A 14392-nucleotide genomic window follows, 5' to 3' on the forward strand; every position below is an offset into this window, starting at 1 on the left:
TGAGAGTCCACCTGCCGATGCAGGGGACACGGGTTTGTGCCCCGGTCCGGGAAGATCCCACATGCTATGGAGCGGCTGGGCCCATGAGCCATGGCCGCTGAGCCTGCGCGTCCGGAGCCTGTGCTCCGCAATGGGAGAGGCCACAACAGTGAGAGGCCCGCGTACCGCAAAAAAAAAAAAAAAAAAAAAAAAATGTGTATTATTATCTGTTGTATGTCAGGTATGTGCCAGCTACTTGAGATATAACAGTGACCAAAATGAGAGTCCCTGCCATCCAATATATAAGTGTGAGAAACACTTATTCACTCAGCAATTACCTATTGAGCACCTACTATGTGTCATAACTAACTGTATTAGGCGCACGTATGTTTAATGCATAGAAAAAGGTATGGAAGGATACACCTCAAAGTGATAACAGTAGTTCCTCTGGAGAGTAAACACTGGAAGCACTTCAAATTTTTATTTACCTACTTCTGAGTTGATGTATTAATAATTACCATGTGTAATTCCACATGTGGGTATCTATGCTAGAAAAAAAAATCTGCATGTGTGCCCAAGAAGTCACACATACAGACTAAATTGCAGCATGGATTGTTTCAGCCAAAATGCGGAAACAACCTAAATATCCATCGGTAAGGGGATGTTAAATAATTTCTACAGTACATCCATAAAATGGAACACAAAGCAGAAGGTAAAAGGGATCCGATGGTCCCTTGTGTTCAGGAGTGGAAAAAATCTCTAAGTCATACTGTCACTGAAGAAAGCAAGTTCAGGAACCATATACACAGTATGATCTCTATTTTTCAAGACATTAAAACATGCCACAGAAAATAAAACCACACACAATAAGTGTGTATATATAGCAGTGCAAACACAAAAGGGGCAGATCTAGAAGTCGAGAGGGTTGATAAGTTATGACCTCATTCTTACCACTTACTGAGCATCTTTTATGAACCAGGCACTGTTCTATAAGTTGTTAGTGTGTTAAGGCATCAAATCCACACAGAAAGCCTGATATAGATCATGATACCCTGCTACCTGTGAGGAAACTGGGGTACAGGAAGTGAAGTTACTTGCCCAGGCTCCCAAAATGGGGATGTGAGCTAAATCTACCCTGAGTGCATGCTTTGGAAAGCTGACCGGTCCAGGGGCAGGGTCTTCTCGAGAATCTGTGACAAGGGCGCTGGAGGAAAGAACATTGTTCTCTTCTATTTAGATGCGGCCAGTGGCAGGATCTCTGCCTTGTGGCGTCTGCTCCAGAATGAAGTCAAGACACTGGGACGGAGCCCTGAAGACAACTCTGAGGCCCTGGATCCAGCTGTGCCTGAAGATGACCCTACCTTTGGCTTGTCCAGTTACCGGAGTCAAAAATTCCCCTGTGGGGCCCTGAGATATTCTGAGCCAGGTCCCGACTGATAAAAGGAACAGATTCACCACATCCCAGCCCCAGAACATACTTTGGAGGGGACTCTGTTTCTCTGGTGCTGTTGGATATCTCCTTCTCTGGCTTCTTCACTTTGCCCTCTTTCTTGGGCTGGAAAAATGACCTGGAGGAGCAGGGGCGGGGGCGGAAAAGGCAATGATAACAGAACCAATGACCCCTCTAACACACGCCACATTCCACAGCTTCCGATGCCCGTCCCTGTCCCAGGACGCAACAGAAGACTTCAAACAACCCCCTTAGACCAATGAGGAAAACTGAGGCTCATCAGACGGAGGAGGCAACGCTCTGCTTATTTTCTGCCCCAACTTGCCACTCACCTGAGAGACAGGACACATCCCGATTTCCACTCCACAGGGATTAACTATGCACTTACTATGTGCCAAGGCCTGTCCTTGGAAGCTAGGGGCAGGGGGATGACCCAGACACATATGCCCCTGCCCTGGAGGGGCTGACACTCTAGTGGGGTAGGCAGACGTTAGCAAGCAGCTAAATATAAAATGTCCAGAGGCGTTACGTGCTCTGAAAAAGATAAAGGTGCCCTCCCCGCCACCTGAGCCTGGTTAGGCTGAGTGGCTTGCCCCAGAGAGCAGAGTACTGAGAGGGGAAAAACAGGGGCTTGACAGCGCAGGGACCTGGCCAAGTGAGGAGGGTTAGCATTGCCTACGATGTCTTGGGGACGTCGTGCACCCCCAATATGAGGCAATGAGAGGGCACCTCACCTCAGTGCCCCAAACCCCAGGCTAATTATGAGAATATCGGACAAACCAAACCGGGGGTAAGGCTACAGGTGACAAAGGAAGCCTGAGAAAATGTCACCCAGAGGAGGCATGAGAGCTAAATGCAACATGGCTCCAAATCAGATCCTGGAACAGAAAAGGACATTAACAGATAAACTGGTAAAATGCAGCTTAGTTAAAAGGAATGTATCCCTGTTGGTTCCTTATTGTGACCAATGGACCACAGTGATGTAAAGTGTCAGCAATGGAAACCGGGTGAAGGGTATACAGGGACTCTCTGTCCTATCTTTACAACTTCTTGGTACATCTAAAATAATTCCAAAATTAAAAGTTTACTTAATCTTTAAAAAGTAAAATAGGGACTTCCTTGATGGTTCAGTGGTTAACATTCTGTATTCCCAATGCAGGGGGCATGGGTTTGATCCCTGGTCAGGGAACTAAGATCCCACATGCCATGTGGCATGGCCAAAAAAGGAAAAAATTAAAAACTAAAATAAAATAAAGCAAGGTGACAGAAAGCAATCAAAAGTGCTATCATCCCAGGAGAGACTGTCCCCAGATTTCTCATCACCTGAGAAAAATGCAGCCTGGGATCTGTGTAAGCCACCAACTCCCAGGTCTGTGTGGGTGACATCCAGGTCTGGATCTGTCTAGAATCCATCCCCTCCTTCTGGGAATAGCCCTCCACGTTCCTCTTGTGATGCCCGTTCCCCCACATTCTCTCAGTCCCTATGGTTCACGTGGGTCTGCATTTTCACCCACAACCAGGGCACAGGCCCCGGACCTGGCCACTCAAGGCCCTGCATCCCTGGGGCTACGACAGTGGCTGCTTCAGGGACCAGCATGCGGCCCAAGGTGGGCCAATGAAACTTAATTCTAGATATTGTTGTGACAGCTGGGAGAGAGACCACCTCTTTCCACCGGGATTGCTGACTCTAGGGTACTAAAAGCCTAAGGAAGACAGCCTGCCAGAGTGATACAACATCCAAGAAAGCAGAGCTGAACGGTGGAGACAGAGTCCCAGTGAGAAAGTCTGGACAACTGGATCTAACTATTAAAGCCAAGTTTCAGGCTTCCCTGGTGGCGCAGTGGTTGAGAATCTGCCTGCCAATGCAGGGGACACGGGTTTGAGCCCTGGTCTGGGACGATCCCACATGCCGCAGAGCAACTAGGCCCATGAGCCACAACTACTGACCCTGCGTGTCTGGAGCCTGTGCTACGCAACAAGAGAGGCAGCGACAGTGAGAGGCCCGCGCACCACGATGAGGAGTGGCCCCCGCTCGCCGCAACTGGAGAAAGCCCTCGCACAGAAACGAAGGCCCAGCACAGCCAAAAATAAATAAATAAATAAATAAATAAATAATTTTTTTTAAAAGCCAAGTTTCCACTACACAAGCCAAAGAATTCCTTTTCTGCTTTTCCTGAAGCCAGCGTGACTGAGTACTGGGTTCCTCAAGCCGGGCATTACCGACCGGCATTTCAGGCCAGATCACTCTTCGTTGTGGAGGGCTACCCGGGGCATTGTAGGATGTTTAGCAGCCTGCCTGGCCTTTATCCACTAGATGCTAGTGGGAAATTCCCTCTCCCCCCAGGTGGTGACAACCAAAAATGTCTGTTGTTCCCTGGGGGACAAAACTGCCCCTGATTGAGAACCAGGGGTCAGGGTCTCTGAACCTTGCAACTAAGAATTTTGGTTACTACACCACCCATTTTTCCGATCCCCCTTCCCACTTTCCGTACTGCTCAACTCCTGGAAATTCCTACGTGAAGACTAACCCGAGCTCTTCTAAGGTAAGGCGCAGAGTCAGAGAGGCGAGCAGAGAACTTGGAGTACGAAAGCCGGTGGCAGGGGTGGGGTGGGGGGTACTTACATAATACTTCGCTGCATGATGGCGTCAGAATCCTCCCCTCCCCTCTCCTCCTCTCCTGCAATGGGCAGCTCCTGAAGTAGACATCCAAATACTTGGTGAGGATACTGATTGTGCAGAGATCAAAACAGAAACTTTCACACGTTGAGGTTTGGGGAAATCACCCTGAAATCTACATCCATCACCTGGCTTGATTTTTTGCGGTACGCGGGCCTCTCACTGCTGTGGCCTCTCCCGCTGCGGAGCAACAGGCTCCGGACACGCAGCCTCAGCGGCCATGGCTCACGGGCCCAGCCACTCCGCGGCATGTGGGATCTTCCCGGACCAGGGCACGAACCCGTGTCCCCTGCGTTGGCAGGCAGACTCTCAACCACTGTGCCACCAGGGAAGCCCTTTTCCTCTTTTTGAAACCTTGAAGGAATGTACTCCCGGTCGTGTTTGATGTACGTTCTTTGTTCTAACAAGACATAGAACTGTGCTGAAAACCATGCTTCTCTGGAGCAGTTCCTCAGAACTGAGAGGCTGTCTCCTGAACTACAGTCCTCCGTTTGGTTCGAATAAAACTCTTTTTTTTCTATTCCCATTATAGATCGTTTCTCTATTATTTACATTGACACTTCTTTTCAGAAAGAAAAAAACCCCACAAAATCAGAAACACGAGTTTCCCCATCAAGAAGAAACTCCAGTTTTTACAGACCAAAATGATTTGCTGGTGAGATTTATTAGTGAAGAAAAGGGGTCTGAGTCAGAGAACAGGCGCTTCCTTTACCGTATGGAGCCTGCTTTTTGTCTAATACAATGACATAATGAAGACCAAAAGGTTTTGTTCAGTTGGGGTTTTTTTTAAGCTAAGTTTTCAGGTTAGTGAAAAAAATTTTTGCAGTGATTATATAATGTGCTACAATGGCTGTGAGACATGGCAGTTCATTAAATCATACCCACAGGGCTAAATAAATCAGCTGCTGAGCAGTTTCTAAGGTATACTGTTAACCGAAACAAAGGGCAGACCCTCGTGGGGGGCACACCAACCTCAAAAGGGTGCGGACTGCATGATTCCATTTACATGACACTCTCCAAAGGACAAAACTCACGTGGAGATGAGCAATTGCCAGGGGGCGGGGGCTATGAAGGGGTAGGTAGCACAGGGATTTCCTCTGGGGAGACGGCACTGTTCTGTATCTCAACTGTGGTGGTGCGTCCACAGATCTCTGCATGGGATCAAACTGCATAGACACAGACAGTCACACACACACAGGAGCACATGTAAAAACTGAACAAGGGCTAGAATCCAGCTAACAGTACTGTCCAAGGCTAATCTCCTGGTTTTAATATTGGATTACACTAATATAAGATGTCACGGGCTTCCCTGATGGTGCAGTGGTTAAGAATCCACCTGCCAATGCAGGGGACGCAGGTTCGAGCCCTGGTCCGGGAAGATCCCACATGCCGCGGAGCAACTAAGACCGTGCGTCACAACTACTGAGCCCACGAGCCACAACTACTGAAGCCCGTGCGCCTAGAGCCTGTGCTCCGCAGCAAGAGAAGCCATCGCAATGAGAAGCCCGCGCACTGCAACAAACAGTAGCCCCTGCTCACCACAACTAGAGAAAGCCCGCGTGCAGCAATGAAGACCTAATGCAGCCAAAAATAAAATTAAAAATAAATTTTAAAAAAAAATGGATGTCACCTCTGGGGGAAGATGGGTGTACTATTTTTACAACTTCCTGTGAGTCTCTAATTATTTCAAAATAAAAAGTAAAAAACAAAACAGAATGAAGGCACTATTACTGCTATAGAAAGGCGGCCTAGATCTAGTAAGTCACATTTTAACTAATAACAATAAATAATAAAGGAGGCAGAACAGTGGATATAATATGCTATTGATTTTGCAAGACAAGGGAAAATAAGAATATACATATTCGTTAGTACTGCTTATTTCAGCTAATCAGAAACTCTGGAAAGATAACCAAGAAAGCAACAGAAGTGGCTGGGGCCGACAAGGTGACGGGCTGTGAGCCAAACTGGTCACTGTGTACCTCTGTCCTGATTTTATTTTGAACCATACATATTTATTACCTGTTCAACTTTTTTTTTAAATAGTAAATCTAAGCCCCAGATAACTTTTCTAATTCTCTTTCTCAGCCCCCCACGGGCTCTTCCCTCTGGTGAGGCCCTGCCCCCCCCTCCAAGGGCCAGTCCCCTTCGGCCCAGCTCCGAGCTGTTGGGCCGCCAGGAAGCCTCCTGGGGGCACCTGCTAGAAGAGCAGCTCACTTTCCTGGCCTCTCATGGTGGTTAATTAGTACTTCTCTCATCACACTTATTGCATCCACCCCGTGGTCCCCACATTACGTTCAGCTTAACTTTCCAAACAGATGTGGGGCTCTGGAGCCATGGGGCTGTGCCTGGTTCACTCCCATCTCCTCCAAAAATGATTTCCCAACCTTCAGACATTCTTCATACCACCCTGGCAATTTCCACCATATCTAGGGAAACCCTGAATTTTTTTTCACTGAATTATTTTTTCTGTGAAAGAATCAACTTCTTATGAACTGAGGTGCTTAGTGGGCGGTAGGCACTCTTCCAAAACTTTATATGAATTAATTCATGCAAAAGCTATTACAATTCATCATTGTCCTGATTTTACAAATGAGGTGACGGAAGCACAGAGAGGTCGAGTAACCTGCTCAAGGTCACACAGCCTAATGAGTTGCAGAGCCAGGATCCAAAGCCATATGTCTGGCTCCAGAGTCCATGTCCTTAACCACTAACATTCTGAGGGTGAGGAAGGAAGGGGTCCCTCCATATTGGGATCAAGGGAGATGGAGGTGGCCCTAGAACTGGGGGCTGTTGAGATAACAACTGTACCAACAATAATGTGACCCCATACTACCCAACCACCCACTCAAGCATTTCCAACTGTTATCCCCATGTCACCGATGAGAAAAGTGAGGCACAGAAAGGTTAAATCACTTGTCCTGAATCACAGAGCTCGTAAGCAGCAAACGGGGGATCCAAATTCAGACAACCTGGCTCCAGATCCTAGGCCCCCTGCACTCCCATTTGTGTCACTCCCACAGACAGAACAGCATCGCTTGTCACAAATAGGAGACAGCCACAAAAATAAAAAGAACAAAACCAGATGATCAGGTTCTAGTTAAAAGCACCGGCTGCTGGAGGCTCCAAGCCCAGACCTGCTGCTTTCTGTTTGTTCAGAGCGGTAATTAGCCAAGTGCTAGAGGGGGCTGTGAAAGGCACCCTGCACCAAACGCACCCTGCACCAAACGGAGCCTTTCTAAGACAAACTGAAAGAGAATATAAAGGGATTAACTTTCTCCTTATGAGCGTTAGTGTTATTTAATGTCATACCCATACACCACTTCAAGTTTCCTTAAGTAATTCTGTTAATTTTTTAATGTGTGAAACTCAAATCAGAAAAAGCCTTTACTGCTTAAAGAAGCATGCTGAAATAAATAGGGACAAAATGTCATGACGTCTGTAAACTAGTTCAAATATTTCAGCAAATGCCTGAAGTTTGCTTTAAAATAATTCAGGTGTTTTGGGGGGAATTAAGGAGCATACAGATGCAATAAGAATGAACATATTTTGATAATTCCTGGGGCTGGGTAATGGGTACACAGGGATTCATGACACTACTCTCTACTTCTGTGTATGTTTGAAACTGCTACAATAAACGTTAAATTTTTTTTTTTTTTTTTTTTTTTTTGCATTACGCGGGCGTCTCACTGTTGTGGCCTCTCCCGTTGCAGAGCACAGGCTCCAGACGCGCAGGCTCAGCAGCCATGGCTCACGGGCCCAGCCGCTCCGCGGCATGTGGGATCTTCCCGGACCGGGGCACGAACCCGTGTCCCCTGCATCGGCAGGCGGACTCTCAACCACTGTGCCACCAGGGAAGCCCTGTTAAATTTTTTTATTCAGAAAATTAGACGGTGCAAACATAGCAAAATGTTAACAGCTGTAAAATCGAGGCGGTGGCACATTATCCTAGTTGCTCTACTTTTCTGTCTGAAAGTTTTTATGAGTCAAAGGCGAAAAAGTAACCTAAAATTGGGAATAAAAATATAATTTGCGTATACAGCCCAAAGCTCAGAATTCATGAAAATCAATAAGGTAGTGAATAACCCAGCCCCTTTGCCCCTCAAAAAACACTAGTATTGGTACGAGTCCCTCACTTGAGAAAGTTCTAATCTATCCTGGACATGAATTATCTGTTAAAGTCAAGATCTTTTCTTCCCAACCAGCCAGGGAGCCCCTAAATTCCCTTCCACACAAGGAAGAACAGAGCCTCACGCAGAAGTCACTGTAGGGCTCCCAAGACTTTCAGTCTCTGGGACAATACAGGAAAGGAAACCCAGGCCCTGCTCTTGAAAAACCTCACGGGCCCCACTGTCAAAGATATGCAAAGTACGGGACTTCCCTGGTGGTCCAGTGGTTAAGCCTCCACGCTAACAATGCAGGGAGCAAGGGGTTCGATCCCTGCTGGGGGAACTAAGATCCCCACATGCCGGCGCGGCCAAAAAAAAAAAAAAAAAAGTACAAAGTAAATAAGGGTGAAATAGGACTCAGCGCTCCAACAAGGAGACTGGAAAAAATGAAGGAACGAACAAACGAATTAACGAACTCGACTAAAACCCAACTTCTTGATTCGAGGCTCAGGGCTCAGGGCCCTGGCGATAAATACCATTTATATGCTGATTTATATCTCAAACAGCCTATTTATTCTCCAACCACCACCCCTAAGTTGCCAGCCAACTTCCTTTAGGAACCCAACTCCAAAAGTTTCCCAGTCCTTCCCTAAGTCTACAAACCAGTCAATCCTCCTCCTTTTCACTTTCCTTCTGCATCACGTCCTCCCTTCCTGCCTTGACTCGGGTGGATTCCGGTGCACCATTACCGTCTTTCGTCGCTCTCTTGCTCTTGACTCCCGCCCTCCGTCTCACCGTGCAAAACCCCAAAGCTGCTGATTCCAGCCAACTTTCCACCTACCCTGTGCCTGCACCCGCGGAACGGACCTGGACTGGTCCCCAGGGGTCCTTCGGACTCCGGTCCAAGTCTCTCCATTCTCCCAGACCGTACTTCACACCAGCTTCTCCAGCCGCCAGCACCGCCTCCACTCTCCTCCTCAGCGGAGGAAATGGCAGCAATCGGGAGAAAGACAAGTTCCCACCACCTTATCTGCCTCCGCAACTGCGTCTGCGCGCAGGCGCTCCGACTCCCAGCTGTAGGTACTGGGACCACCCAGCTGTGCCCTCATTGAAGGCCAGACCCTCGACCAGCGCACGCAGATCTTATGCCCTCTCACCTCCTCAAACCCCATGCTCCAGCACGCCTCTCCCTTCTCTCCTGCGTCATCAACTTTTCTCTACTAGACCATCCCTATCGGTTTACAATTCTGCTGTGACTCCTCCCACCTAAACAAACAAACAAACAAAAACCCCTCTCTTGACGCCACGTGCTCCTGGCAGCTATCGCCCCATTTCTCTGCTCCCCTTTTCAGAGAAGTCATAGAAAGAACTGTCCCAAGGCACCACCTCCAGTGTCTCTCCTCCCATCCCCGCTTGAACCTTTAAGTTTTCCCACATCACTCCGCTGGACCTTGCTCATCAAGGGGACTGAGGACCTCTGGGCTGCTAAATCCAAAAGTCATTTCTTGTTCCTCATCTTGGCCCATCAGCAGCAGTAGAAACATCTGACTCCTTGCTCCATTGAAATTCTTCCTTCAAACCACACCCTCACCGATTTCCTGGATTCCTGTGATGGGTCTTCCTTAGCCACTGCGGTGAGAAGAATAAGTGCTCCCAAAGATGTCCCCACGCTAATCCTGGACCTGTGGATATGTTACCTTACGTGGCAAGAGACTGCAGATGTGATTAAGCATTCTGAGGTGGGGAGAGTACTGTGGATTATACAGGTGGGCCCAGTGCGATCACTTAAAAATGATTACAGGGGCCTCCCTGGTGGCGCAGTGGTTGAGAGTCCGCCTGCCAATGCAGGGGACATGGGTTCGTGCCCCGGTCCGGGAAGATCCCACATGCCGCGGAGCGGCTGGGCCCGTGAGCCATGGCCGCTGAGCCTGCGCGTCCGGAGCCTGTGCTCCGCAACGGGAGAGGCCACAACAGTGAGAGGCCCGCATACCGCAAAAAAAAAAAAAAAAAAAAGATTACAAGTGATCCTTGTAAGTGGAAGGAGGGGCTTAGAGTCAGAGATTGGAGATGCTAACTTGCTGGCTTTGAAGATGGAGGAAGGGGCCACCAGTCAAGGAATGCAGGTGGCTTCTAAAAGCTGGAAAAAGCAAGGAAATGATTTTCCCTAAAGCCCCCAGAAGGTATGTAGCCCTGCCAACACCTCGATTTTAGGGAAAGCAATTTTAGACTTCTGGCCTCGGAAACTGTAGGAGAATAAACATGTGTGCTCTTTTTTTTTTTTTTTTTGCTGTACGCGGGCCTCTCACTGTTGTGGCCTCTCCCGTTGCGGAGCACAGGCTCCGGACGCGCAGGCTCAGCGGCCATGGCTCACGGGCCCAGCCGCTCCGCGGCATGTGGGATCTTCCCGGACCGGGGCACGAACCCGTGTCCCCTGCATCGGCAGGCGGACTCTCAACCACTGCGCCACCAGGGAAGCCCCCATGTGTGCTCTTTTAAGCCACTCAGTTCCTGGTAATATGTTACAGCAGCAACAGAAAATGTAGCAACTCACTTTTCTAACGGGTGCAGTGCCCAAGGCCCAATCCCTCCTCTCTGTCCTATTTACACCCACTCCGTTGGAGACCTTATCCAGTTTGATGGCTTAAACATACTCTGGGATGATGACGACCCCAAAATGTCTACCTCTAGCTGTGACTTCCCCTCTAGACTCAAGGACTCATATTTCTAGTTTTCTGTGCTGCTATCTCCATCTGGATATCTAACCAACATCTCAGACTCAATGGGACCAAATCCAAACTCTTAGAAAAGACACACACGCACGCATACACACACTTTTATCCCTCCTCCAACCAATGTTCTCCATCTCAGCATTGGTAGCTTTTTTCACCCAGCTGCACAGGTCAAAAACCTTGGAGTCCACTACATACCTATTATTCAATTATCAAACAAGTGACAATACCAAGGGCTGGGGAAGATGTGGAGCAACTGGAACTCTCATATATTTCTGGTGGGAATGCAAAATGGTCCAGTCACTTTTGGAAAAGTTTGGCAGTTTCTCAAACCGTTAAGTATACATTTACCATATTGACCCAGCAATCCCACTTCTGGGTATCTACCCAGTGAAATCCTATGTTCACACAAAAACCCGTAACCTAATGTTTACAGCAACAGGTCTGTTTATAATCGCCAAAAACTGTAAAAAACCCAAATGTCCTTCAATGGGTGAATGGATGAACAAATTGTGGTACATCATACAATGCATCTAATTGCTGGCTAGTATTCCATTGTAGAATATTCTAAACTTTGTTTACGCTTACTCGGCAATAAAAAGGAGTGATCTACTGATACACTACAGGAATGGAGAGGGATCAGTGGTTGCCAGACGGAGGGGTTAAAGGGAGGCCCAGAATCATTTTTAGGGGTGATGGAACGGTTCTATACCTTGATTGTGGTGGTGGTGACATAACTCTAAATGTTTCAAAATTAACAGAACTATACACCGAACAGAGTAAATTTTACTATATGTAATTTTTTTATTATTAAAAAAAAATCAATGGAGTTACCAATGATTCAGGTCCAGCTACTGCCACCCCTGGCCTGCTGTACTGTCCCCTCCCTCTTTTTCTTCACAGCACATAGCACAACCTGACCTTATAAATTAGAATTTGTCTCACCCTCCAGAGCAGTGCTTCAAACAGGGACTTTCTGCCTGACAGAAATGTTCTCTATCTGCACTGTCCAGAAAGGGAGCTCTAGCCATATGTGGCTTCAGAGCATTTGAAAGGCAGCAAGTGCGACTGAGGCACTGAGTTTTTCATTTGTTTCTAATTAATTTGAATTTCAATAGCTACTACTATGTATAAAATAGATAATCAACAAGGACCTACTGTATAGCACAGGGAACTCTACTCAATATTCTGTAATAATCTATATGGGAAAAGAATCTGAAAAAGAATGGATATATGTATAACTGAATCACTTTGCTGTACACCTGCAACTAACACAATATTATAAATCAGCTATCCCCCAGTATAAAATAAAAATTAAATTAAAAAAATAATAAAAGTAATACCTACTCATAAAAAAAATTCAATAGCTACACGTGGCTAATGGCTACTGTATTAAGCAGTGCAGGGATCAAATGTAAGTTCCATAAAGATAGGGATTTTGTCTATTTGTTCAAAGATATGGCCACGGGACCTAAAACAGTGCTGGCACTGAATGCACTGGCCCACACACACTCCTTTGATTACTAAAAATTGGGATAACAAAAACATTACTGAAGAATTTAGGGTTTATAAGCAAGATCTTTCAAACCTGGAGACCATGGTAACAAGGGGGATGTAAAAGGGTGTTTAGGGGTGAATGGTCTGAGGATGACAGGCCAGAAGGCTCAAGTCTGCATTTCTTCTATTTAGTAAAAGCTCACATTTCCTGACCTGTCCCCTATCCTCACCCGACCCCTGTGGAATATTTTACACCTTTCCCGTAAATATGCTACTCTCCCTCCTGCTCTGAGGTTTAAAACAGCTCAGCATTCCCCCAAAAGACAACTCAGGAAGCTGAAACAGGAGAGGGAAACTGCCTTGTCCAGGGCCACACAGCTGGTCAATGACGCATACTATAAACGAAGGGTGCCAGTTCTGAGAACCGCCAGGGATTCACGTTTAAAATATCCCCACCGCACTCCCAGACCTACTGAATCAAAATCCTGGGAATGGAGGGGGAAAATCTGCAGGCCTACCGAGCTCCCAGGGAATCCTAAGACAAGATGAAATTAAGGAGGTCTTACTTAACACGTCCTTCCTTCCTGCCTTTTCCTCGTGCCTTCTTCTCAGGCTGCCTAATAAGTCAGAGATTCAAACGGGCTGAAAAGGGGATGGTGGCCAAGGAGTGAAGTCCTTAATCCCATTTTCTGCTGGCTCCCCTCACTGATTCTCCTCAGCTTTCAGATGCCAGCTCTCCTTTCCAAACGCCCCCTCTTCCTCCCAAGTACCCTCCCCCTTACTCTTGAAGCTTCCCCCTCACTTAAGGGCCTCAAGATCCTTCTCTCTTCCCTCCCCAAGCTCTTCTGGCCCTCCCTCCACCATCTCAGGTAACAATTAGCCCAGACCTTTCAGCTAACCTCCTCTATGGCCCCACCCCCTCCCAGGCCTTAGCCTCCTCCTCGCTGTCCAGCCTCCCCTTCACTGCTCTTCCCTTGGCCCCACCCCCTCATCAGGCATACACAAGGCCAGACCTCCCCCCGTCCAGAAGGTTCGAGACCTTTCATAAGACCTTTGCCTAGGCCTAGCTCTTACCACTGACTTTCCTCTGGCCCCACCTCCATCTACCTGGTCTCACCCCTTAAAGCTGACCCCTCGCCTTCAACGTTTCCCCCGGCCCCGCCCACTGTTAAACTTTTCCCTAGCCCCACCCCTTCCAGGTGGGCACACCTCCCCCGGCCCGTCCAACTTCCGGATGGCCTCGCCCACCGACAGCCTTTTCCCCGCCCCTCATCCCTATATAACCGCGCCCCTTCCAGGTAGTCCGCCCCTCCAGGCCTCTCTTCAGACCCTGTCCCGTACAAGGGTTTCGGCCCTCGTCTACCTTCTACCCGGCCCCGAACCTCCAGCGGACGCAGCCCCGCCCCCTCCAGCGGCCTGCTGCCCGCGCTCTCCCCTCCGCAGCGCGCTCCCCGCCTCCTCAGCGACCCCTACGTCCACTCTCTGCAGCCGATCGACCAGGCGAAGGCATGAGCCCCGAGTTTACGACACGCGTGCCGTTCCCCAACCCTGAAACCCCTCACGGCCGGCGCCACTTGCCTCGCGACGAGCCCGCGCGCCGCTGTCCAGAACGCCACACCCGGAACCGCTCGGCGCTACACTGCAGTCCCAAATTCGCGCCACGGACTTCGCGCGCAGACTTCGGCGGGCGGGGGCGGGGCCGAGCCGAGGGGCGGGGCCGGGCGACGTCCGCGCCACCGCCGCGCGGAGGACGCTGGGAGTTGTAGTCTCCCAGACGCGGTAGTGCCAGGAAAGGGGGTGAAGTGGGGCAAGCCCTCCCGCAGAGCACGCTGGGAAACAGCCCCAGGCCTTCTGTTGCTCTGGATGAGTGGGTGTGGCTGGGGGTCTGCGGAGCGACCGGCGGGAAAAGGGAGATTCGGTGGAAGTCGCTGCGCGACGCACGGCGGGAAGAGAG

General features: G+C 48.8%; 1 protein-coding gene across 2 annotated transcripts in view; it reads right to left on the minus strand.

The window, feature by feature from the left end:
• LIG1 (DNA ligase 1) overlaps positions 1–4075 on the minus strand; it is a gene marked incomplete at its 5' end in the record, with an annotated part of 30843 nt that extends 26768 nt beyond the window's left edge. Inside the window, 2 exons of one of the 2 annotated variants that reach the window (XM_079723932.1) lie at positions 1458–1547; positions 4053–4075. In XM_079723932.1, the coding sequence (XP_079580058.1) occupies positions 1458–1547; positions 4053–4069 (107 nt within the window). The remainder of the gene's footprint in view (positions 1–1457; positions 1548–4052) is intronic. The other variant, XM_079723931.1, reaches the window with a different exon arrangement.
• Positions 4076–14392: the final 10317 nt, after the last annotated feature.

Source organism: Hyperoodon ampullatus, assembly GCF_949752795.1.
Source record: "Hyperoodon ampullatus genome assembly, chromosome: 18".
Classification (NCBI taxonomy): Eukaryota; Metazoa; Chordata; class Mammalia; order Artiodactyla; family Ziphiidae; genus Hyperoodon; species Hyperoodon ampullatus.